The 27,112-nt window shown below is 38.0% G+C and overlaps 2 protein-coding genes across 6 annotated transcripts in view; one reads left to right on the forward strand and one right to left on the reverse strand.

Annotated features, from left to right (window-relative positions):
• LOC135155183 (BOS complex subunit NOMO1-like) overlaps positions 1-27,112 on the forward strand; it is a 49,512-nt gene that overhangs the window by 14,939 nt on the left and 7,461 nt on the right. For all 5 annotated transcript variants that reach the window (XM_064104034.1, XM_064104035.1, XM_064104036.1 and 2 more), the window contains exons 11-22: positions 367-517; positions 1,368-1,509; positions 3,904-4,035; positions 6,356-6,492; positions 7,640-7,788; positions 8,952-9,050; positions 9,683-9,853; positions 12,478-12,560; positions 22,556-22,730; positions 24,505-24,631; positions 25,154-25,395; positions 25,911-26,052. In XM_064104034.1, coding sequence (XP_063960104.1) covers positions 367-517; positions 1,368-1,509; positions 3,904-4,035; positions 6,356-6,492; positions 7,640-7,788; positions 8,952-9,050; positions 9,683-9,853; positions 12,478-12,560; positions 22,556-22,730; positions 24,505-24,631; positions 25,154-25,395; positions 25,911-26,052 — 1,750 coding nt within the window. The remainder of the gene's footprint in view (positions 1-366; positions 518-1,367; positions 1,510-3,903; positions 4,036-6,355; positions 6,493-7,639; positions 7,789-8,951; positions 9,051-9,682; positions 9,854-12,477; positions 12,561-22,555; positions 22,731-24,504; positions 24,632-25,153; positions 25,396-25,910; positions 26,053-27,112) is intronic.
• LOC135155184 (uncharacterized) lies at positions 15,210-20,107 on the reverse strand. The gene is made up of 2 exons (XM_064104037.1): positions 19,864-20,107; positions 15,210-17,552 (listed from the first exon to the last, which is right to left on the reverse strand). The coding sequence occupies exon 2, from the start codon at positions 17,529-17,531 to the stop codon at positions 16,347-16,349; it is 1,185 nt and encodes a 394-aa protein (XP_063960107.1). The 5' UTR covers positions 17,532-17,552; positions 19,864-20,107; the 3' UTR covers positions 15,210-16,346.

Here is a 27,112-nt window from a genome sequence, read left to right on the forward strand (position 1 = left end):
CTGTCCTTCTTTAAATAATGCTTGAAATTGAAAACTGTCTTATTTTCACAGTTGTTTGCAAGCGTGTAACGAGCTCTTGTAGTGGAGAAGAATGTGTTTATGATCAATATTAAATGAAATGATAATATTACCCTCATTGAAATTTCGGTGCATTCTTGTAACAATTGAATTAGAATTAGTTGAGTTTTTTATAGAATCTGTGCTTTGATGATGATAATAAGTTTAAACAACCCTCAAATTTTTTTTCTCAGGTTTTGTGCATGCCATCATATAGAAACAACTCATTAAGAATTATCTGAGTTTTTGATAGAATCTGTACTGTACTTGGATGATGATAATTATATTCATACAAATCTCCTGTCACAGGTTTAGTGCGTGTGGTCGTGTAGAAACATCAGCTGGAGGCCAGAGGAAAGTCAGTCTGACTAAAGAGGGCAGCAAACAGCCTGAGATCGCCACGACGGACAAGGATGGGGCATTCTGCTTCACGGCCTCGCCAGGGGTATATGTGATGCAGGTGAGTCACTTTTATAGAGTTGCTGTGGCTCAGTGGATAAGTCTTCCGACTGTGAACCACAAGGTCTGGGGTTCAAATCCCACCGCAGCACTTGCATCCTTTGGCAGGGCGTTTATCTATATTTGCCACTCTCCACCCAGGTGCAGTAGATGGGTACCCGGTAGGAAGAAATTCCTTGAATGCTTCAGCGTCTGATAAGAGAAATCGTGCTACAGCTGGGGTAATAGTAGGCAGTGCTTAGAAAAAAAAAATGGGGATCTCAAATTATGGTTTGAGTACTTCATGAAGGAAAACTGAATTAAAGTGGGGGATAAGCCCAAGTCACATCTGTTCGCTGGACCACCCCGATCAGATCCAGATGGTCCAGGGAGAGATCTGTGCAGACACCTTCAGCATCCTTGGAAGTCAATATAAGTCTTTGTAGTTTGGTGAACGTCCAGGAGGCTTACACAGCAGTTTTGGGGAGGTCAAAAACATTCGGCATCATCCTTGGTTAGGGTAGAGCAATCCAAGGAGGTCCGTGTAGCTGCCGTATTGGTCCGTGTTGATACCCTGATTATCCGTGTAGATGCTGTGTGTACAGTCATCAAAGCTCAATCCGAGGCAAAACTATCCCGGACCTCCCCGTATCATGCCGGCATTGCCGTGTAGATCCTCGAGGGTCCATGTTCATTAGTCACCGGAGCTTTAAAAATTATCCCGGCTTGAGTAGCTCATGAAATAAAAATGAACAACGGGCACTGGACTTACAAAAGTTTCATTTTATGGAATTGTCCAGAAGATCTTGAGCAAAACCACAATATCTGGAATCGCAGAATTAAACGATGCCTCTATTCTCCTTTGCTCCTAGCCCTTGATGTCTGATGCTGAGAAGTCTGCTGGTCTTCGCATCAATCCAGAAAATCAGAAGATCACCATCGTCTCTACCCCCATCCTTGATATCAACTTCTCTCAGTTCAAAGCCACTCTCCGTGGATCAATCAAATGTCTTGGTAAGTTAGCAGGATATTCCACCCATTTTCTTATAAATAAGGTTAAAAGACAGTAGATGCAGCAAACAATTATTTCATGAGAAAGTCTTTTAAATCAAGGTTAATTGTCAAAATATTATACATCTAGATCTGGTACATTAATGTATACTCATCTTTGTAAAATCATGAAATCCTAGCTCAAAATCGATGATTCTGATGATCACTAACACAGAAAAGAATACGTGGGACAGTGTATTAAATAGTGCTTCGAAAAATACCCAACAAGTGATGGAATTCTGTGCTTATTTTGCTCATTTCTCAGCAATTACGCATTTTCTTCCAGAGCTATTTGGCACATATTTTTTATTTATACATACAAACACTTTGGTGGTAATTTCATCGGATTCTGTCCAAAGTCATTTTGAGATCGTTACCACAACTGGTATTTATTTATGAATTTGTGTTTAAAGGTGAATGCCAGGGGGTGTTTCATGAAGTTATTTGTAATTTACGTGCGACTGGAGATCCTTTCTTAAGAGCTAAATCCACACCAGTGAATATTTGGTACGCATGATTACCTCAATCAATTAAGGATCACCAGTCGTTTGTAAAGTCGCTGGTAACTTATGAACAGTTTTATGAAACACCCACCAGTTGTGTTAACGCTCTATTGAGTTCAAACAAAATCCAATACAATGTGTCAAATGAGTCTGGTAGGAAATGTGTCATTGCTGAAGAACTGACGAAACAAGCATGGTATTCCACAAAAATGTTGGGTCTTTTTCAAAGCAATAATGATACCGTCCTCAAATGGCATGATGGTGTAATATTCATTGAGATAATCACCAACTTCGATGTCTTGATTATTTCAAACATTCTTTTGAACTGTGCTTTTCATTAGCTCCACTGGAAAGCAACAATGTGCAGAGCTGCCAACCAGTACGTTTTTTGGCATATTTAGTACGTTTTTTCTTTTTTAAATATGATTTTGTAAAAAAAATTTTTTTTTACAAAATCGTAATTCATTGAGAAAAATCATCTCTATATGTCTCTATTTCATACAACTTATTGGGACTCCGATTGGGACTCCTTTTTTTATTTTCAAATGTTAGCAGTGCGCATTTTATTATAAAATACAGTTTTCTTGGGGAAAATACTTTTTTTTATCGCAGAATACAATTTTTCATTCCCATAGGTTGGCAGGTCTGAATGTGTCCAATACAGACGGGTATTTTGCACTTCGCTAAGTACATAGTTCAAAGTAGAAATGGAACATTAATGTGCTTTTCTAGTCGCCTGTTACATGTATATCTGAAATGCTTACCTAAAACCTTGCGTTGAAATTTGCCTAACCTAATGAAAGAAAGGAAAGGTAATTTGTACAACTTGCCCATGAGGTAAAAATGAACTTGCTAATTCTACAAGTAATGGTGAAGTCTGACAGACTGTACTCCTTTCTTTCTCTTAGATGTATGTGGAGTCTAACAGACTGTACTCCTTTCTTTCTCTTAGATGTATGTGGAGTCTAACAGACTACTCCTTTCTTTCTCTTAGATATATGTGGAGTCTAACAGACTGTACTCCTTTCTTTCTCTTACATGTATGTGGAGTCTAACAGACTGTGCTCCTTTCTTTCTCTTAGATGTATGTGGAGTCTAATAGACTGTACTCCTTTCTTTCTCTTAGATGTATGTGGAGTCTAACAGACTGTACTCCTTTCTTTCTCTTACATGTATGTGGAGTCTAACAGACTGTACTCCTTTCTTTCTCTTACATGTATGTGGAGTCTAACAGACTGTACTCCTTTCTTTCTCTTAGATGTATGTGGAGTCTAACAGACTGTGCTCCTTTCTTTCTCTTATTATGGAGTCTAACAGACTACTCCTTTCTTTCTCTTAGATATATGTGGAGTCTAACAGACTGTACTCCTTTCTTTCTCTTAGATGTATGTGGAGTCTAACAGACTGTACTCCTTTCTTTCTCTTAGATGTATGTGGAGTCTAACAGACTGTGCTCCTTTCTTTCTCTTATTATGGAGTCTAACAGACTACTCCTTTCTTTCTCTTAGATATATGTGGAGTCTAACAGACTGTACTCCTTTCTTTCTCTTACATGTATGTGGAGTCTAACAGACTGTGCTCCTTTCTTTCTCTTAGATGTATGTGGAGTCTAATAGACTGTACTCCTTTCTTTCTCTTAGATGTATGTGGAGTCTAACAGACTGTACTCCTTTCTTTCTCTTACATGTATGTGGAGTCTAACAGACTGTACTCCTTTCTTTCTCTTAGATGTATGTGGAGTCTAACAGACTGTAATCCTTTCTTTCTCTTAGATGTATGTGGAGTCTAATAGACTCCTTTCTTTCTCTTAGATGTATGTGGAGTCTAACAGACTGTTATAATTTCTCTCTCTTAGATGTTTGTGGTACTCTCCAGGTTATGGTGGAATCCAAGGATGGTAGAGGGTTCAAGAAACCAGTCCCCGTTTCTCAACAAACCAAACAAGCTGCGTTCATCATGAAAGACATTCTGCCAGGAAAATATTCAAGTGAGTGAAGCAAGCTGAGATGATAATCATGTACACGGCTCTGTTGCGTCAATTATCAAGAATATTTCGACTGTTATAGGCATAATCATAGTCAATTCTTTAAGTGTGTAATTCTCTGTTCATGATTGAAAGAAAAAAATGTTGTGTTTTGTTGAAGTAGATTTGAGAAAATAAAGCGAATTGTATGTTAGGTCTGCACAATGAAGAGATATGATATTCAAATATGCCCAGCAGTCCTCAAATTGGCTAAAATCCTACGTAGGATATAACAAAATATTTAGAGATGCGTAGGTATAGAATTTATATACAGCAGAGTTATAAACCCTTTAATAGTACGCTCCAATCTTCCTTCAATTGCTCGCGGTCGATTGGCTACGGTATCGGGTCAGAGCTCTACACAGCACTGTCCTATTGGCACGGGTTCAAAGCCCACCTTTGATGGCCAGTGTTAATAATTTTTTTGTAAGATGTAAAATTGGTAACATTGGCATTCAAATAAAACCTGACAATTGTAAATTTGGGCAATAAAACATGAAAAATATCTTAAATATTCACTTGGTTTGGCAGCTGGGCATAGTAACGAATTTAGCCAAAATCATATCAGTGGAGCATTGTGGCCCAGTGGATTAGTCTCTTGGCTTTGAAACAGAGGGTCGTAGGTTTGAATCCCAGTCATGGTGTAATTTCCTTCAGCGAGAAAGTGATCCACATTGTGCTGCACTTAAGCCAGGTGAGGTGAATGGGTACCTAGCAGGAATTTATTCATTGAAATGCTGGAGCGCGTAACAGTATCTCGGCTAAAGCCAGGGTAATTATCTATTGTAGAGTGCTTTTACTTCTGATAAAGAGGTATTAGGAGCTATATAATTGAATATGATATATTTTATTTTTCAAAATAGACATGAAATGAAATACTCCAAAACTTTGCTTTGCCCAATTGATCGTGGGCAAGTATAATAATTTTTCTGTTTATGGAAACTCCCGTAGAAACTCGGCAGGACAGCATTTTGCTGGTAAACGCCAAGCTGGTATATAACCAATTACCTAGGAAATATTTTACGTCTAGGTTAATCAGTCATAGTGGCTGACTTTATAGACGACAGATATTACAGTCAGACGGCAGGTCCCAAGAAACTGGCTTCTTTCATCCAAGTGATATTCATGACTTGAGATGTTTTGCATATTTAATGAGCTTGATGCGAACCAAAACAACTCTTTTCATTCGGTCATTGCTGCTCTAATTGTGCATCGAATTTCATGATTTTGGTATCATTGTAAAAAAGAAGAATCATTCTTTCAGGTCATGTGTTTGAATTTATTCAAAGATTTTGTAATATAGGTTAAAATTTTGATCTAAAATATGCTACAAAATAATTATTTTCACCTGACAAAAGATGCTATTTTCACACTTTATTTTTGTTTGAGCCCAAATGATTTTTAAATCATGATAAAGCTGAATATGTATGCTTTAAAATGGTATAGGTTTCAAAATAAGAATTGGTTTAATCGGGTCAAGATCACACTTTTCATTGGCCAAATACATAAAGCAGCTTGAAAACAAGAATACTGCACTCTGATTGGTCAAGGAGACCACACACTGGCAAATTCCAATGGTTCCAGTGCCTGGGTTCATGGGAAGGTCACACTTCCCATGTGGTAATCTCCTCAAATTACCCGCGCCTGTTGTTCTGTGAACCTTATCCAGCCAATCAGAACTCAGGATTTCATGCAAGTACAAAATTTCAGAAATCACGTCTTGTACCTTGGTGGGAAAAGTGTGATCTTGACCCGATTAAAAGGTGCCGCATATCAAGAGTGGCATTGTGAGAAAGTACAGAAGTTTAGCTTTATGGTGATATATATATCATTGAGGCTCAAAATAAAAAGTTTTGCACAATTTGCAAAAGAAAACAGAGGAAGAAAATTCAGTTTTTAGGCACATTTTCAGGCCAGAAATGTACTTATTTAACAAAATATTGTATACAAAATAAATGACCAATATGAAAGAATAACATTTACTCTATCTGATGGTGCAATAATATTTCATTTAACTTGAGATTAAAACAGGTAAATTCTTAGAGAAAGAAAATCTCATGAATCACGAGATTTTGCAAGGAGGAGGATTCAGCCACGAGATGATTTGGATGAATCTGGCCTTTTTGGTCATTAGCATAGGGACCTGCGGTCTGACTGATTACTCTTGGGCCTTTTTATCAAAGTGGAGACAATGGCAGAGTGGGGATCCAAACTCAGAACCTTGCGATTATGAGTCCAATGCTCTAACCACTATAATATAATATAATCTTTTCGTCACTCTCAGTCAGTGTGGTCCAAACCAACTGGTGCTGGACCAAGTCCTCTCTGGATGTGGAAGTAATAGACCAAGACATAGGAGGACTGGAGTTCCAGCAGAATGGCTATGTTCTTCACTGTCATGTCTCTCACCCTATTGAATTGGTAAGAACGGTTTGCTCTCCCTCCCCCTTGGGGCCTTCTCTCCCACCTCCCATTTTCAGGGTTCCCACAGTCTTGGAAAATCCTGGAAAGTCAGGGAATTTGGAAAATTTGTGAAAAGTCATGGAATTGTATTTACCTCTTGGCTTTGGCAGCCTTCCATTTTGTCTTGTCTCGCAACTCTCGTACTCTGTGATCGTACTCTGCTATTATACTTGGTGTTCATGATTCCATTTTTCCCAGGTTTGTGACGTCCCAAATTCTACATAACTCCTAGGACGTCACGGGAAGTCATGGAAAGCAGCAATTTAGTCATGGAAAAGTCATGGAATTCTGTTTTTCAAATTTCTTGTGGGAACCCTGCATTCTCTCCTGCCTCTTTCTCTCCCCTTCTCCCTCCCCCTCCCCCTTCCCTCTCTCCCCTTCCCCCTCTCCCCTTCCCCCTCTCCCCTTCCCCCTTCCCCCTCTCCCCTTCCCCCTCTCCCCTTCCCCCTCTCCCCTCGCCCCTCCCCCTTCCCCCACTCTTTCCTCCCCTTCACCCTCCTCAGCTACCTCCTTTTTCTCCCCTCCTCTCTTCCCCTTCGGAGCTCTCCCCTCCCCCTCCCCTTTAAGTCCTTCATAACTTACAAACATGTTTGTGAAACAGTTATACCCATTGAAAAAATGTGTGAATTGGTGTAGAATCATTACATTGGGTGTTGCAATAGAATATTTGCAATCAATGGCAAGTATTCTGTTGCAATTTTACAATTGATAGATCAATTCAGACCAAATCAGATTACACTCCTTGTTTCAAGGAGCACATCAGCAATTATTCATGAATTTGCAATTCATTGCAAGACATATGATTGATTTAGGAACCAAAAATAGACTTGCAATTGATCGTAAGTTTCTTGCAATGCCCCATCATAGACACAGTTCACTCTTTGTAAAACGCCCCATCCATTATTCATTATGATTTTTCTCTTTCAGCTTTATGCGCGGGATTCATCTCTATCAACAGGGGTTCATTCACACTACAGAACTTACAAACATCTATGTGAAACACCCATTAAGAAAATGTACGCATTGGTGTTTAATCTTTACTCTATGTCACTCTTAACTTTTTTTAAACACCCCCAGTATTATTTATTATTATCATTTCTTTCAGCTTTATGCTCTGGATTCATCTCCTTCTTACAAGGGTTCATTCACACTGAAGAAAGGACCAAACCAATACTGCTTGGAGAAACCGGGCTCCTACAAACTCAGCCCGAAATCTTGTCATCAGTTTGAGAAGTCGGAGTATGCCTTCCAAACGTAAGCATCAATGATATACTCTGGTACCAGTAACAACGTAGTACCAGTAACAACAGAAATTAAAGTGTTCACAAAATTGAGCAAAAGTTATACAGAATTGTAAAAACTATGAGTACATGTAAATGATAAAAATCTGCAGTTTATTGGAAATGAAAATGCATATTTTATTGTTAAATATAGAAAACTGAAATAGAAATATGCTGAAAAGTCATTTTGATGAACGATTTTTCAGGAAATGTATAATTGCAGATTTAATACGCAAATGGGGATAATAATAAAAGTGCACCTCGGAATAGATTATTTCTAGATAGATGTAGGGACAGTGATTTTCCGCGATCGCGGAAAACGGACGGAATTCACGGAATCGGCCTTTTGAAACGGAAAGTGGCTTTTCAAACGGAAAATCACGGAAAACTTGTTTTTTCTCAAAATGCACAAAACATCAACAGAAATTAATCCCAAATCCTCAACAAAATACGAATATCAACTGAAAAATACACGATCTCACTTTGCAACAACAATCATGACAATCAACACATCGTAACTGCATTCGAGCCCCTCCATCACTCGATCGTATCTAAATTAGTTTACACTGACGTCCGCATATAAGGCAGAATACGGCCGTGTGTTGCTGCCCTCTGCGTTCGGTCATAATACAATGATCATGGTGATTCAACAAATCCAAAATGGCGGATAGGCAGAAGTCGTTGACTGCTCAGAACGATGTCCGAAAAGTCCCCAAATCAGCAATAAAATCCCATGTAACCATAAAATAATGCTAATAATATGAAAGGTGAGGATGTATTAATGTTGATTATGTTTCTTTAAATAGTTTTTGAGCTCAAATCTCTTCGATTAAAATGGATTTTAGAGCGATGTTAGTACATTGGTAGATGCAAATTTTGACCAGCGCTAGCATTTTGACATCGCGCTACTCATTGCGTATTGGTTTTCTATGTAAACGGAATTGTCACTTTTTCATGTACACAAAGTCTATGAGGAAACTGAATTTTTGTTTTCTGACAGGCTGAAACGGAATTTGAGATTTTCTGAAACAGAAAAGGCAATTTTTAGAAAACGGAAAATCACTGTCCCTATAGATGGCGCTGTATAAATGCCTATTGTAATTACTGACGTCATTAATGTTTCTTTTGTTCTTTTAGGTCTGCACCTAACATGTTGACTCTAACAGCTCTCAAACACCAGATACATGCAGAGATTACAACAACCCAACCTGTCATGGATATTACAGTCGCCATCAGGTAAAATGGCTGATTTATTACCATATGAGTTTAATACCACATGGGGGGGGGGGATGAGGACAAACTTTTTCAGAAAAAAACTCTAAAGCGAGGAAGCGAAGCAACCGAGCTTGTCATTGGGGGTGCTTTTGCATTTTGTAACATGAAATTGAAGGATTTGTGCTTACTTTTGGTGAATTTTGTGTAAATTTTTAAGAAAAAAATGACATTTTTTTTTTTTTGGGGGGGGGGTCCCCCCCTGTGTACAGTCATTCATGACACCTATGTCCTCACGACATGCCTCACTAGTTCCAACTGCCATGAATGGATCGACTGACACACGTGCCTTGTGCTGCACCCGTCACTCCATGGGTCCGCATCAGGGAAAAAAATTACATGGGGGGCTCTGGGCAATTCCACTCCTGAAATGCTGAAAAGAGCCCAAAAAAGAACCCCCAAAAATTTCCCATTCACTTCAATGTTAAAGCTTATCCAATGTTGCAGATATAGGCAATTGCTTGAGAAAAGTAGCTCCCAAAATTATTATTTATTTTGGCCTGGTCCGCATTTTCACACAAATTACTACATATATTTCTGAATATGCATGAATCATCTCCTAATATTAATAACATTTTCATTTCTCTTCTGAATAGCTCTGGAGGTAAACTGGAACAGACAGTCAAACTAGGTCCTCTAAAATCAAGACAACAGCTGGAGCAAGAGTCTAAACCCCCTGCAAAAAAGACCGGCAATGAAACGGCTGAGAAAAAGTCTGCACCTCAACCGGCGGGACCTCAGGTCTATGATGTCAGCCACTGGGCCGGGTGAGTCCTCAATCTCTTAGTAACCAGTGTGTATTATTTGTTCAGACTTGTAATAGATACTGGTGCCTCCATATAGATAGGGGGGTGCAATGTGGTCGAGAGGTTCCGACTCTCGTCTTTCAATCCGAGGGACGTGGGTTCGATTCCCAACCATGGCGTATTTTCCTTTAGCAAGAAATTTACCCACATTGTGCTGCACTCAACCCAGGTGGAGTGAGTCCTCGAATGATTGAGCGCCTATATGGCGGCTACAGCCAGGGTAATAATATGATACCAAATGTTGTAGAGTATATTAATATACCGTAGTAGCTGCGCTATACGGTCCATGTTATTATTCATAGATTATTGGCTACCTGTGGCCTGAAAATGCATGAACAGGTAAAGGATTGTCTGTGAATGTGATTCAATTCAATTGGACTACATAACTGTCTTGAGCTTTCACGGTTTCTCAACAATCTGAATTCAACAAGCAACGACAATGAAACCTTGAACATGGCATATACCCCTGACTGCGGGAATTCAATTGACACTAATGGTAAAAAAAATTGTATAAAGTTCCTTACAAGATTTTCAATCTTGGCTCAAAGTTCTCAATCAACACAGTTCACTGAACAGTGACAATGACAGTGACACGTAAGAATAATATGTTATGTTAAAACCATTTTGTATAAATTTCCTGTAGAAATGAGACTAGACTTTTATCCTGGCTCAAAGTTCTAAATCAACACAATTCACTGAACAGTGACAATACAAGCTAGAACATGTACATGTAGATACTGCCTTCCTTTCTTTCAACCCCGTTAAAGTGCATGTGTATTTTTTAGTATGCACTTCCTCATTCATTTTTGAAAAAGCAATGTAAATCATTCAGTTTGAGTTCATATTTATATGTAACAAACATGCACATTTGAATGATATTCAAGTTGTGAAGTTCCAAATACATGTAAGTTTTTTGTTCTACTGAAATAGACTTCAAGCCATGATAATCAATTACAAATAAACTTTTTGAAATGCTGCTTAACCCTGAGAAGACTGGGGTTGCTGATTCACCCCCCCCCCCTCGACATTTTTCGCGATAAATCCGCCGCTCGAAATTTTTTGACTGCATCGCTCACTGACTTTTTACTTTCAAGTCTGGCGCAACTTTTGAGACCAAAATTGTGACCCCTGGGTACGCGGTTTTCAAATTACGCAACATTTCATAAGTGCATGCAGACCCAAAATTACTTAAAAACGTGAATTTGTGTACAAATCCAATGCAAATAGTGTTTTTAGCCAAAATTCATAAAATGTATAATTATTTTTCCTTTACTGCTTAAAATCAATTTATTTTATCTTGTTTATGGTCAAAATAAAGTACCAGACAATTTCCATTGAAAAACAATAAAAAACAAAAAGTCGAAAAACAAAGAAATACATGTACATAAGAAATTTAGAAAACAATAGAATACATAAGAAAATAAATGTGATGTTGAAATTTAGGAATTTTTTTTAAATCAGATGCCTATCTAGAGTATGTGAGACAAAAATTAGCAATTTAGGGGCATCATTTTATTAATTAGAGCAAACTTATGATATTATGCATAAATTAGCATAATTAATGAGATATTTTGCAGAATTTGATATTATAGTTTTGTAGATAATGCCATGGGTAACGTGTGTGCCAATTTTCGTCGCGATCGCGCGATCGACGGCCGAGATCATAAGGGGGGGCTGAATCAGCCCCCCCCCCCCAGTCTTCTTAGGCGTCGAAATAGCCCAGTCTATTTAGGGTTAAATAAATGACAAAGCTGTTTTTATTTTAGATAATATAACTTAGTATTTTAGTCACATATGACCAGCTAAAATAACTATCACATAATGATAATGATGATAATAATAGTAATTGTAATAATAATATACAAATATACCAGGCTTTGAGTAAGTGTAGCGGGAATTATTCATCTGAGGTTGAACTGGCATTACTATTTTTCACGAGGGGCGAAGCCCTGAGGGAAAAATAGGAATTTTTTCCTGTACAAACGAGGATGAATAATTCCCTCTATACTTTCGAAATAAGGGACTGGTATATTTATTTTATATCCTACTTTAATAAGTTTGACCAATAGATCTTAATAATCTAGTTCTTTTACTCGTAGTTCATCATATTTTAATCTGAACAAAGATAACCTGCTGCGTTGACTGACCATGCGCTCAGCGCACGGAACGCGTATTAGTGCTTGCGCCATCATGATCTGTTACGTCAATGATGGAATAGTGGACTATTCCATCATTGACATCACGGAATAGCAATTTTTCTTCAGTGGGCGTTTCATTTTCAACATCATCACAAATTAGTGAGAATATGTTTGGTCACATGATGCTATTTAAACCAATCAGCATTCATGATTTAATCTATGTAGGATATAATAATAATTATAATAATCATAGTAATAATATGATAATAGTAATAATGATTATAATTGTAACAATAAAATAATAATGTTTTGATATTAATGATAATTTGTCATTATTACCCAAAGTAGCCACTTCAGTTCCCAAAATTGTTTAATTTATGGGATACCCATTCTCACTGTTATTTGTTTGTGTGTAATTGGCTTTGGATTTCTTATTTTTTCGTACAGAAATGGAGAAGTATTGGAGATAGTGCCCTCTTCAGGCGAGTTCTTGTTTTATCCATCGACAGTGAAAGTAACAGTGGAATCAGGTAAGAATTCACATTAATAATAATGATAATATATAGCAGTTATGAGGCGCTGATTATCTAGTTGCCTGTTCAATGGCGCTCTATATATTCCCCCTGCTGTAGCTCCTGCTGCTAAAGGCGGTTGGTGTTTTCAAAGAATTAATCCTGCCGGGTACCCATTCACCTCACCTGGGTTGAGTGCAGCACAATGTGGGTAAATTTCTTGCTGAAGACAAACACGCCGTGGTTGGGATTCGAACACATGTCCCTCTATTTGAGAGACGAGGCCATGTATTCACTACGACAAATACCATAAAAAGATTAAAATTGTAGAAAGAATACGCAGCGTAGCTCTCCAAAATGAAAGGCAAAGTCACACTCTTTGTCAGTGCCATGGGTGTGGAAAAGAAAAGAAAATTAAAAATCTATTTTTGAAACAGTCATAAAATAGAACTTACGAATGTTGATTCAACTGTATACCATGGTACAAACTGTGGACTATGCAAAATATGTGTACATAATTAGGGGTATTCATCACATACACTAAAAGAAAAGTCCACTATAAATGCATGTTTTTTTGCCAAGGGCTCTAATTTCATCCGTGAATGATAATACAAGGAATCTGCATAGAGCATAAAGCTGTTTCTAAGTAAAGAGTGACTTTAAGAACGACTGGTGATCCTTTCTTGCAGTAAATTATATTCACAATCAAATGTTCATTGTTGACGATTTAGTGCGTAAGAAACTATCACCAGTCATTCTCAAAGTCGCTCTTAACTTACAAACAGCTTTATGAAACACCCACCTGGTTTTGTACCATGCTACAATTGAAACATTTGAGCCGTAGCATCTCCCTTAACCCTAAGAAGACTGGGGGGGGGGGGCTGATGCCCCCCCTCGACATATTTCACGATAAATCCGCCTCGCAATTTTTTTTTACTGCGTCACTTGCTGACTGTTTACTTTCAAGTCTTGCGCAACTTTTGAGACCATAATTGTAACCCCCGGGTATGCCTGTGAAATTACGCAACATTTCGTAAGTGCATGCAGACCCAAATTTGCTCAAAAGCGTGAATTTGTGTACAAATCCAATGCAAGATCATAATCAGCCCCCTCCCCCCCCCCCCCCCCCCCCCGTCTTCTTAGGTGTCGAAATAGCCCAGTCTATTTAGGGTTAAAGCCTGGTCCTACTGGCCAACGGACACAAAGTGTATGCATAAAGGATGCAGCTGACAAGCAAAATTTTGGGCTGGCTCCATCCGTTTTCATCGGCTCCAGAAGTGGAAAACAATTGGCGAACAACGAAATCACAGTGGACGAATGCTGGATGGATATAGAGCATAATATGTAACACGTATGCAATGAGTACGCAACGGATGCATAGCGTTTTTCAGCAAAGATTTATTTTTTTTTTTTTACATCCGATTGGCATCCATAAGTGCAGTGGGACCAAGCCTTTAGGAGGCGCTGTATTTTTTTTCCTTGTCTACAAGGAATCACACAAGTGTGAAACATTTAGAAAGTGCAAAATATACTGAAATATTAATACCATTTTAATACACTGCTGTATGTCCTGCCATTCCTGAATTAAGGCTGATAAATTTAACCCTAAAAAGACTGGGGGGGGGCTGATTCAGCCCCCCCCCCCTTGACATTTTTCGCGATAAATCCGCCGCTTGAAGTTTTTTGACCACGTCACTCGCTGACTTTTTACTTTCAAGTCTCGCGCAACTTTTGGGACCAAAATTGTGACCCCCGGGTACGTGATTTCTAAATTACGCAACATTTTGTAAGTGCATGCAGACCCAAAATTACTCAAAAACGTGAATTTGTGTACAAATCCAATGCAAATAGTGTTTTTAGCCAAAATTCATAAATATATAATATTTTTTCCTTTTACTGCTTAAAATCAATTAATTTTATCTTTTTAATGGTCAAAATAAAGTCCCCGACAATTTTCATTGAAAAAACAATAAAAAACAAAAAGTTGAAAAACAAAGAAATACATAAGAAATTTAGAAAACAATAGAATACATAAGAAAATAAATGTGTTGTTGAAATTTTTTTTAAATAAATTTGATCAGATGCCTATCTAGAGTATTTGAAACAAAAATTAGCATTTTAGGGGCATTATTTTATTAATTAGAGCAAACTTATGATTTTACGCATAAATTAGCATAATTAATGAGCAATGAGATTTTTTGCAGAATTTGATATTATAGTTTTGTAGAAAATGCCATGGGTAACGTGCGTGCCAATTTTCGTTGCGATAGCGTGGTCGACGGCCGAGATCATAAGGGGGGGCTGAATCAGCCCCCCCCCCCCCCCCCCAGTCTTCTTAGGCGTCGAAACAGCCCAGTCTATTTAGGGTTAAACCAATTATTCCACACTCTTGGCAATGCAAAATAAAACAAAATCATTTTTCAAATTCCAAATTAGCAACATTTTGTTAAAATGCTGTTACTGTATATCAGTCATTTTTACTGATGTTATTGATGTATCTATACAGTATATACATTTTTTTTCTTCAAAGTTTGAAAATTAATACAAAAAATTAATGATTATTGCCAATTTGAAGGGCAGATTAATTTTGACGTCATACAAGGGTTAATAAAGCTTTGCAAGAAAGCGCGGCAACATTTTCAGAGCAAATGGGATAATTAAACAATGTTTCATGTTAAAGCATTAGATATTTATTTTGTCAAGGTATACATGTACAGGTATATGGTTCAGGTGTTCTCACTGCTTCTGAATAATATGGACAATTTTGCTGAGTTTTAGAACTCTTTAGAGAAGTGTAACAGGAATGAGCAATAGTTGAATCTATAGAGAAATATCTGTTTCAATAATTCCCATGTGTACATATCAGCCAACAAATGAACAAAATTTTAAAAGAACAAGCAATTTTTTTTGGAATATATGAATAGAGACAGGCCTGGCAATGACCCCTGTGGTACTCCATGTCATGCTGTCTTAAGATGACATTCAAGCAATACTGATACATGCTGAGTTAAGGATTTCTGTGCATTCTTGCAATGAATATCCCCTTGTCTGGGATGGAGAGAACTTTGATGAAGTATAGCTTGTTACCAAGATGTGCGAATGCCAGAAGATCATTGAGTATTACCTGGCATCTACAATGTATGCTATGAATTTCTTAACTGAACTGAATTTATTACCAAATGTCAAAATACATTGATACAAGGTAAATTGTCATATAAACTTCATTGGTGATAGGACACAGAAATAGTAAGTACTGCTAGTGGGACGTGGAGCCCCATCCTATAATATAGTCATAATAATTAATAGCATGAAATAACGTTTGAAATGTAAGTTTACAGATTATGCTCTTCAGCAAATAACATATCTAGTGTATAAAATCAAATGGAAGTCTATGAATAGGTCTAGTACAATACAATTCGAGGGGTTGGTCCCAGCCCTTCCTATTGAGAATTTCTTGACTAAAACAAGGCCAAAACGGAAAGTCAAAACAAAACAATTTAATGACTTTCAAGCACAGAATATCTTAGAAAGACAAGTAGTGAACCACAATAAAGGTTACACTATTCAATCAACAAACACTGAACAATTAAAACAATCTTTTTTTGTGAGTACCCCTCTGGCTTGGAACCATCTCCCACCTGACACAGTGAACAGCACATCACTAGAGGTGTTCAAGTCAAAGATCGAAAAGAGCTACCTACGATACGACTAACTAAATATCACCGTGCCCTCTCTCAACCGCTGCATTCATACCAATTGGTCCAGCAGTGTACACATCCAGATCCAGGGTAAAAGCAAGAATGTCTACTTGTTGGGGATGGGAGGAACTTTGATGAAGTACAGCTTGTTGCCAAGATGTGCAAAGGCCAGTAGATTTGGACTGATGGATACCAGGTAGCACCACACCAGTCTTGCAGGGGATAAGTAGAGCTCGCTGAAGAAATGCTGGTGTTTGATATGCAGTCCCTTGAGCGTGCAGATCGAGAGTCTCAGAGTTCCGAGGCTCGGGGAAAAATACCCGATGATCACCCTGTCCAGAGCGTCTACCGTTGCACATAGGACTTCACTGTCGTCTCTAGCGATTACAGTGCTTCCCATGTTCCCTTCCTTGTCGAACAGTGCCAGCCTCCGTGGCTTTGCGTTGGACACTTTCATGACGAGCGCTTCCGATTGCGTGACGCAGATCTGCGCGACATTTGATTTTCCAGTGCTGATCACTTTGGAATGATGTGTCATGCCTTTACTACGAACTCTAAAGTATTGGACTTTGTTGGTGCCATTGGCAGCGTAGATAAAATCTTGGCTGTCTTTGTACAGTGTGCAGAAAGCATCCTGGCTCTTCTTGTTTGACAGTTGCATGAATGGAATCACCCACATTGTACCATCTGAATTGTAGGCCTTGATTTCCTCAAATCCATGTGACGCAACTGCTCTGCCATCGTTTAGGATAACAATGTCTCGCACGGAGCCAGCGTTGATCAAGGAGTAAGGTCTTCGTTCTCCTGACACCTTAATGACTTCAGCTCCAGGGAAACTACTTCCGTACCCTACGACAACAGAATCATCTGCCAAACTGGTCATTCCCCTTACCCCACCTGGAAGATCTACATCCTTGACAATCTTAGGTGGTCTGACGGGCACCTTCACAGGCAGCTTATGCTGTCCTGCTTGGGGCTGTACTTCATTTGTTGCCTGAACCTGCGACAATCGCTTCTCTGAAGACATCCGAGCTTGGAGGTCATCTACCAGCGCATTCACCGTGACATTCTTCGGCAGTCCCTGTACACGATTCTCCCCAAGTGGAGTCTGCTCCCGACATAGTGGACAGATCATGAGATTCACGTTTCGGTGTTCCTTGTCGTAACCCATGAGGCACTTGAGACAGAAAGTGTGGCCACAGGTCAAAAGCGTTGCTTTCTCAAAGGTGGAGAGACAGAGAGGACAGATTAGATTGGCATGGATAGCATCATTGTCAGTTCCCTCAGCCATTACTATCACTCAGAAAAGAATCTAGCAGGAAAATTGGTAAACATTGATAATGATAATAATACTTGGTGTTAGGCAAAAAATAAAAATATAAATAGGGGGGTGGGGCTACTTTTCACAACTTACTGCCTAATAGACCAGTTCGTAGTTACTTCATGGGCAATTTTGGTCAAATGACCTTTCATTTCTTTCATTATGATAGGCAGATTTCAAAGAAAGATATTATGTAAGCATGCCTTACATACATGTAGCAGGATGAAGAAATTGAATAGACCAGATGACTTTAGAATAGCACACCAATTACATTTGTTGCATTTCTACCTCGAATGCATTAGCAACAGTGGACGCATTGTTGGGTTTTTTTGGTGGATGTAGTGTAAAACACAATTCAAACCAGCATGTCACTTTAGTACCAAAGACACTCTTCTGATCATGCGCAGAATCTTGTGATCATGCGCAGAATGGAACTACGAACTGGCTTATTCTGCAGACCTGCCAACCAGTACGTTTTAGCCGTATTTTTTTTTTTTTTATAACTAAATCGTAATTTATTGAGAAAAATAATCGCTATATGTCTCTATTTCATAAAACGTGCACAAATATGGTTATTAGATCAATGTAATTTCAGGTAACTTGTTTTTTTTCAATCATTTTGTTCAAACCAGGGTGAAGATATACACATGTTTTGATGGTTTTTTTTTTCATCTGCAAGAGCAGTGCGCATTTTAGCTTGCATGCAGCTTGAGCGCCGCGATGAGCTAGTGCGCCAAGCATTTTATTATGAAATACACTTTTTTTGGGAAAAATACATTTTTTTATTTTTTTTATCACAGAATACAGTTTTTCATTCCCAGAGGTTGGCAGGTCTGATTCTGTAGCATTGGATAATTTTTAACATTGCCATGAATGGGGATCTTCTAGGGCTCGCCCAAAGCCCCCGTATAATTGTTTCCCTGCTCGGTGTTTATATTGCACAAATGAATGAAGTCTCTTTGCACTGGAGTGATGTACTGTGTAAAGAATTACTTTTTAGTCATACATGTACAAAGTATTGTACATTGAGATCACAATGATTGCACATTTGCTTCTTTTCATTATACCAAGATGCCTCATGTCAGGGTGAAGCCTGATTATGAACCCAAGTATAAACTTATGTACTTTTAGGCTTTAAGAATCACATTTTTGTATTTAAAAGTAAAAGAAAGTAATTGCAGTAAACAATTATTTCATGATCTTGAAAGCTGTTAAAATCAAGGTTAATTACTATTATATTATTATAGATCTAGAACTGGTGAAATCGACTCTTTGTGAAATCATGAAATCTTAGCTAACAACCAATAATTCTGATGATAACTAACACAAAAAGGCATATGTGGGACAGTATATTATTAATACTGCTTAGAAAAATACCTGACATTTTATATAATTCCGTGCTTTATATTTTGCTCATTTCTCAGCAATTACACCTTTTTTTTCCAGAGCCAATTGGCACTGTATGTTATGCAAACACTTGGGTGGTCATTTTATTGGATATTGTTTGAACTCATTTTGAGATCGTTACCACAATAAGTTTATCTTTAAAACATGGTTCATTCTAGATTATATTGATTAGGATTTTCTGCTCTCCCCTTCCTTAACCACCATATGTAAACATCCATCTGTGTACTGTCTTCTCCTTCATACTGTCAAACTTTGAAGCTGTTCAGTTGAGAAAAAACAGATGAGATACAGGATTTTTTAACACCAATTTTTCCGGAATTCTTAATATTTTGCAAAGCGTGCACATCTCATGCTTGAGAAATCTTGTTTTCTCCTTATTTCCCTTTATAAAGTTCTCACTGCACTTTTCTTCTACTTGTACATACAATTAAATTATTGTGTGGGTTGTTATTGATCAATTTTACAAGAGTTATTTTTAATTGTTGGTGTGCTTTATACAGCTCAATAGAAATTCAAAGTTCATTTTGGGTGACCTATTGTTCATTTTTGGGTGAAGGGTCACATTTTCTTTACATCATGTACCATGTCGCAAATTCATGTGCTCTTGAGCTCATATATGCACTTGTACGTGATAGAGTATCTACATGTACATACTGTACATGTTTCAATATACAAATGACAACGATTTCATATTAACAATGACTCTCTTCTCTGCCAAAATATGTCCATTATACATGGACATGTAATGTAACTACAATCATGTTTGAAAAGTGAATTATTTCAATAAAACCATTTTTTGGGGGTGTGAGATCAAAACACATGGTTAAAATTGAATTATGTCATGCAATATAACTGTTTGAATTTCTAACAAATAAATAGAAGAATTTAAACTTACCACTATTGCAGAGAAGTGCAAGAAGTTATAAGTGTAATTGTTCAAATTCCCTGTTTCACTATTTGTACTGTGAAATCGACATGTAAATGGTCTCTAATAACAAAGTTTCAATCAGAGAAAAACAAAATGGCAATCCATTCTACCTTTGTCTAGCCCGCGATCAGTTAGTAAATTTATATATATGGAATTGCCTTTGACAAAGGTTTCAACAAAATGTGAGGGATTTTGCAGACAGGCATTGTGTATTTGCCTGTTATTATAACTTTGTGAGGGTTGTGTTGATAGAGATATGGTTGAGCAGTTCCATTTTTAATATGCCGAGGAGAGAGAGGAAAAGAGTGAGAGAAAAAGAGAAAGAGAGAGAGAGAGATATGGTCTGTGTTAGAGGGGGAAAGAGAGAGGAGCAAAGAAGTTAGTACATACATGTATGTAGAACAAAAGTTTGATAGAGGGTAAGAGAGAGAGAGAGAGAGAGAGAGAGAGGGAGGGATGATAGAGAAGAGAGAGGAAAAGGAGAGAGAGACCAACATGAGCATCAGAGACAGAGTAGTACACAGAAAGACAGAGATAGAGAGAGAGAGTGAGAGAGAGATAGAAAGGGGGGAGAGAGTGTGAGAAAGAGAGATGAGTATGAAGTATAAATCAATACCAAGCCCTGGCTGTTTGATTTGATTTTAATTTATTTCTGCATTCACATCCGAGGTAAACAACATACATACAGATTCAGGTAATAAAACAAATTAGCAATACTGTGGTCGTAACATAAGCGATTAAGTTAAATAACATAATATATGGTTCATTTAACATAATTAATCATGAGCGATTAGGCTTGATAATGATGGCAGCCTTGTGAAAGGTACATGTTTTTCGACATTGATCTAGTTGGTGCAATGCAGGTGCAGGTGCTGTTGATGTTTTAATTTGAAGAGTGTGATGTATATTAAAGATGGGATAATGTATCTTTTAAGATATGAGAGAGGGTAAGAGAGACTAGAGAGAAGACCAATAATAATAATAATAATAATAATGGATATTTAGAGGCGCTAAAAACAAAAAGTACCATAGCGCGTACAATGTATGAATAATAATTTTACATTTGCAATAATTACTACAATATTCAAGATAAAAAGGGAAATTAATTATTGAGGAAAAAAGGTATGTCTTAAGGGAAGATTTGAAGCCAAGAACACTGGAAGCATTTCTTATTGAAAGCGGGATAGCATTTCAAGACCAAGGGGGGGGGGGGCAAGGGGCCAACATGAACAGCAGAGATAGAGTGACACACAAAAGACAGAGAGAGAGACAGTATATTAGAAGGAGAGATACATACATGTTCATGTATATATGAATCGATACCAAGCCCCGGCTGTTTCAATATGAACTTTACCCAACCAAGGACATGTACATGTAGTCTCTAAGAAAGACCCCAGGATGAAATTCAACTTGAAAAAATAAATAGAAAATTAGAATAGCAGCCATTAAATTACATTTTTATTAATGCAGATATATGGCCTTGTACTTTAATTATATAAAAGGTTTATTATTACTTTTATTTATTTAGCTGTGAAAAGGTTAAAGGTGATAATTTGCTATTATTGTGATTGATTATTATGAGTTCATATTGATTTCAAACCTTGTCTGGGCTTTATTATTATTGAACTGTTAATTAGTGTGAGGGCGATATTACCAAATATGACATGGTAATAACGAAGTTATTGAATTGTAAAGTTTATCAATATTTTGGGAAAACATTTACATGTATACTCACATCGTCATGAATATTCATTAGGTGGGCTGATGATATCACATCCCAACTTTCCCCTTCTTATGTTGAAATCATTAATGTTTCATTTTTTCATGCATGTGTAAATGATGTATTCCATTATGATGAAACAAGTTGCGGCAATAAATAACTAATGCACTTAATAATCAGTTATCAATCCAATTGTCTTACTTTTCAGTGGAAAATTTTTGAATAAACCTTATTTCATATAATAAAATACAAAAGAACAAGTGGGGATACATGTAGGACATCATCAGCCCACCTAATGAATATTCATGAAGATATGCCTGGAACTGTTTCACGGGAATAATGCAATTTATGTTTAAAATTCAATAACTTGTTATTTGCTATCCGATTTTGATCAAATTTTCAGCATTTTGCTCTGTGAATTTTACTCTATTTATTTAGATATAAATATCTCCAGACTGGACCATCCCTTTAAGAACTTTTCCTTTTCTCATGAAAGACACTTCTCATTCTCACACATCTCTTTCTTACCTTGTAATTATTCCATCCAACTATCCTTGTTTGACTAACCACATTGACCTGAATTCACAAAGGTGGTTTTGGAAATCATCGGTTGAAGCCATGCTTTATAATAGTGATATTTTATTTAGCGCGCACACCGTCCAGAGACGCTCATGGCGCTAGGCCAGCAACAGTTCCTTCAGATAACAAATATTATATATACGTACATTACAAACAGCTACTTAGATATAAATAGAAATCTTGAGTCACTACAACTTACAAGTATCATCCTGGAAATTCCCAGCTACATCCTGGTGGGGCCTTTATGCAGATTTCCTGCATATATTACGCTTAATTTACTGCGCATACATGTATTAAAAAATACTATGCAAACCTTCATAGATCTACCAATGGGCTCCGTTTCTTTCTCTCTCTTCACAGGTGAGAAGTGTCCGGGAGTGGTAGCAGAGTTTGAGGGACGTCCTGGAGTGTTCATCACCGGTCAGGTGACTCCGCCCCTTTCAGATGTCAAGGTCACCATCACGCCGACAAACCGGGCCGAGGGGGCAACAGAGGGTGCCCTTACACAGATGACGGACCAAAAAGGACAATACAGGTAGGACTATAAGCTTAACATTTGAGAATTGAACCTTGCCGAGGCAGCCTGGCAAGTAAATCGCTGCAGACAGGCAGTATTAGGTTCCTTTATTAAAGAACAATATATAGCGGAGAATGAGGCGGAGGCAAGTAGCCAGCATCTTCAAACAGCAGTCGAAGCATACATGAATCGAGAATCATCAGAGTTAAGGCATTCAAAACATTGCGGCTGCATTGTAATCATTGTACAATGTACAACAGGCAGTTGCTCCGTCCACAGCGCGTACGTATGTCCAACGGCGCCATCTTGTCTCCCGGGAGATATGACCTAAAATGAAGTTATGGCTTGGGAAGATCATTCAGTTAAGTATTAATGGAAAACACGTTGGTGGGGAGTATGGAAAGTTAGGGGTAATTCCATTGGGTTGGGGCTAAAAATTACAAGATGTTCATGTTGCGTACATATGAACGATTCTATTTTATAGTTTTGATGTGTCGATCTAAGGAAGTTCTCTAACCATAGAAGTTCTTGTTTGATCTTGAGATTCTTCTTGGATTTGTTGAAGTTCAAATAAATTTTAGATTTGCAATAGACTGTCAGGAGGTGGAATTGTAATACTTCATAAAGTTTAGTGGGACACCAATTTTTTGATGAAGTAATCATTGGAAGATATTTGCCTAGTTTCAATGAGACACAGTTTTTTCTTTCTGGGCCCCATCTTACGAGTTACGATCGATCCAATCAATTGTAACTCTATGGAAATCCATCATTGTCATAATTTCTTCTACAGGAAATTTGTAAAATATCCTTTTTAAACAGAGGAGAACACACCAATTTGTCAAGAAATCAATGAATTTATGGATATACATTCATATATTTATATGTTGACTTTGCTGGCGTACCATAGTTGTGATTGATCGTATCAATCGCAACTCTTTAAAAGATGGGCCCCTGATCAACCTCAACTATGGAAAACCAGCATCTAAAATGCATACGTTTATTCAAAATATGTTTTATTGAAAATTCAGTGTGCCTTTCTTTGCTTTCAAAGGAAATTGTGCAAATTTCCTGGAGAAAAAAAAATGACATTGTTGGATTGCCATATAGGTTAGTTTGATCGGATCAAACATAACTCTTTGTTAGGCGGGGCCCAGGTGTGTCACAATAATGGCCCCAACCTGATCGAATGGGGATGACCGTTTGATTATTTAAATGAAATACATGTAGCCCTTTCATGTATCTACTTGGCTGATTTTTCTTTTTCCTCAAGAAAAAAATTATTATTTGGGTTGGATTCCACTGCAATGGAGAAAATGGTGGGAAGTACATGTACTGAAAGTTAGATTATTTCATGGAATTGCTAGGGTTCCCAGCCCATCAGGGAAATCAGGGAAAATTATTTTACTTTTTTTCCAGTCAGGGAAAAATCAGGAAATTTGATTAAAAATTCCTTAAATCAGGGAAAAATACCTCAAATGAGGGAAAAATCAGGGTATTTTGATCGGCCCGAAAGTCGAAAGCACGGTAGTCAGTCAGACTCTGTTATATTTTGTTGCATATCAAAGCAACCTCCATTGAATGACTGGTTATGGTGGTACTAATTAGTTTTACATTGTTGTTTTTATACTGAAAATACATGTAATTCACTGCAGCAACTTAGAAAACATGGGAAACTGGGAATGGTGGAATTTTTAAACTTCATCAGGGAAAAATCAGGGAATTTTGTTTTCCTGAAAAACTAGGAACCCTGAAGTGCTCTTTTGCTATTGATGTCTTTCTCTCTGTCTTTCAGGGTTGGACCGTTACCGGATACGAGTGAGTATGAAGTAGGCGCTTCTCTCGATGGTTACATCCTAACGCAGGAGGAAGGCAAGCTGGGCTACTTCAGGGCATTCAAGCTGGGCAAGATCAGGATTGAGGTAAGGGTCTCGTCAAAAAAGGAGAATAGGCTCCCAGGAGAGGGGGGGGGGGGGAGGTCATAGACATTTAAGTGTGACTTAAAAGATGAAATGGAAGTTCTCCCAGGCTTGAGAAAGAAATATATTAGTAAAGATCTGGTGAAAGTCATCAGAGATTAACAGCATAATATTTGTTTTAACTAAGGTGTGGTTTTGTGAAATTGCATGCTAGTTGCTCCCTTTTGGGTCCTGTTATAAAAAAATCATAAAATGTCATTTTCCTCAATATTTTGGGGCTTGTTTTTTTATTTATTTAATGTCATCTTTTACTGTCAGGTTACCACATTCGGTTTGATGCTTTAATGCTTGATGCTTAACGTAGAAATATCATCATTAACATATAGTCTACAATTAAACATTTCTCTAATGAACATTGATGAGAAGGTTGATACATTGATGTAATTTTTATCCTAAGTATCCTTTTAATTCTATGCATTACTAAAACTGAAACATTACTTAATTTGGAAAACAAATGAACCACAGGTGACAGATGGAGAGAACAGCGCCCTCTCAGGCGTGCTTCTGTCATTGAGCGGAGGAAACTTCCGTAGCAACAACCTGACCAAGGATGACGGTGTCTTGACCTTCGGTGACCTCGGACCAGACACCTACTTCCTGCGAGCCTTGATGAAGGAGTTTGAATTTGAACCAAGTACCCAGATGATAGAGGTCAGCGAGGGGTCGGTCGTAGACATCAAGGTCAAAGGTCGTCGAGTGGCCTTCAGGTGAGCCAGCTAAGATGCTGAGTGTGCTGTACCATTTCATTTTATAGCAGTTGCATAAATACATGACGTCACGCTATTCAATAATTTATCCGCCCCCCCTCCGAACAAATGGTTTTCTGCTTGAAATTTAGCCTGATTTTAGTAGTGTAGATCAAATGATTAGCTGAAATCTGTCTGGTGACCAGTTATTTATTATAGTTTAACAGGAAAAATATACCAGTGACTGGTACTAATGACTGGTTCTATTGGCCAGTCATGGTTTTGAGATAAGGTTGGTTTATCAGATACATGTAACAAGGATCCACATCACTTTCTTATGAAACATATCATATACATGCTCTTGCATTGGAATAATTACACTCACTTGTGGCTGATAATGATTAATTCATCTGCAGTGTTTGTTACACTTGTTACTTTATTCTATTTTCCTACAGCTGTTATGGCCTGAATAAATGTAAGTTCAATGGTGTGTGAAGTGTTTCTTACATTTGTTACTTTGTTACCTTTTCCTACAGCTGCTACGGATCAGTGACGTCACTAAACGGAGAGCCAGAGCCGGGCATCTCTGTTGAAGCTCACTCAGAGGAGAGCTGCGGTCAGGTCGTAGAGGAAAGTGTGTCGGACGAAGAAGGCAACTTTAGAATCAGGGGACTCCAGGTAGGTCAGAGGTCAAATGGCATCCACCATTTTGCGATTTTGAGATAAAAGGAATACCAAACGTTTTAAGGCCGCCGCACACCTTACGACCCGACTGGTGTACGACTGGCTTGCGCCTGAGTGAGGGGAGATGTGACGTCACAGCTCTTGTCAGCTTGAGAGTCGCAGACCGGTCAGAGACAAGTCGCATGGAAAATCGTAAGGATTTGCCATGTCGAATCCTTATGACTGGATCGCAAGCTCAATCTAACTTCCAGCCAATCAGACAGCAGAGTTGCATAAACAATGATAAACAACGCTCATACGCAGTAGTAAGTGCATTTTCCCAGTTGCTATGGCAAAAAGCGCATGCGTGAGTCGCAGACAACATGATAGTCGGATTGCAAGGTGTGCGGTGTCGAGGCTTATGACTACCTTGCGATTCATCTCCCCTCACTCAGTTGCAAGCCAGTCGCAGACCAGTCGGGTCGTAAGGTGTGCTGTGGCCTTTACTCTCATTTATAAGCCTACATTGTGTTACTGTTACTTTTTCTGTCAAAACAACAGAATGTTGGACAATGTAACACTACCAACCTTATCCATAGTATTGTTCATTTGGTGTACAAAAGTCTTTGGGCTTTGTGTGTTATAGTATACAAATAATGCATGTAAGCGCGTGCATGCAGGGCCAAATAATGAAAGATGTGTGAGAAGAGCCAATGGATATACCGCACCGAGGTTCGCAGGACCGAGTGCAGTATATCCATTTGGCGAGTCGAGCACAGAGTTCATTATTTAGGTCCTCTATGCACAAGAATGCATTTATTGTTTGTTTCATACAACCCCCCCTCACCCATGTTACTGAGTTGCCCTGAATGCTATATTTGATCTAAATTCTAGATAATTCCAGGAATCGCACTATTTTGGATGCAATCGTGCAATTCGCTGAATATCATGTGATCCGATTTGGACCAATCAGATTACAGAACATTCTTAAGAGCTGTATGATATGGGAGAGGTAGTGGTTTTGATGTCAAATAATCCTTCCATGCCTTTGTTGTTATTATTATTATTTATTTTT

This window comes from Lytechinus pictus, chromosome 8, assembly GCF_037042905.1.
Source record: "Lytechinus pictus isolate F3 Inbred chromosome 8, Lp3.0, whole genome shotgun sequence".
Classification (NCBI taxonomy): domain Eukaryota; kingdom Metazoa; phylum Echinodermata; class Echinoidea; order Temnopleuroida; family Toxopneustidae; genus Lytechinus; species Lytechinus pictus.

Bases quoted from the DNA above. Each gene is read 5' to 3' on its own strand.
- LOC135155184 (XM_064104037.1), bottom strand. From the start codon at position 17,531: ATGGCTGAGGGAACTGACAATGATGCTATCCATGCCAATCTAATCTGT.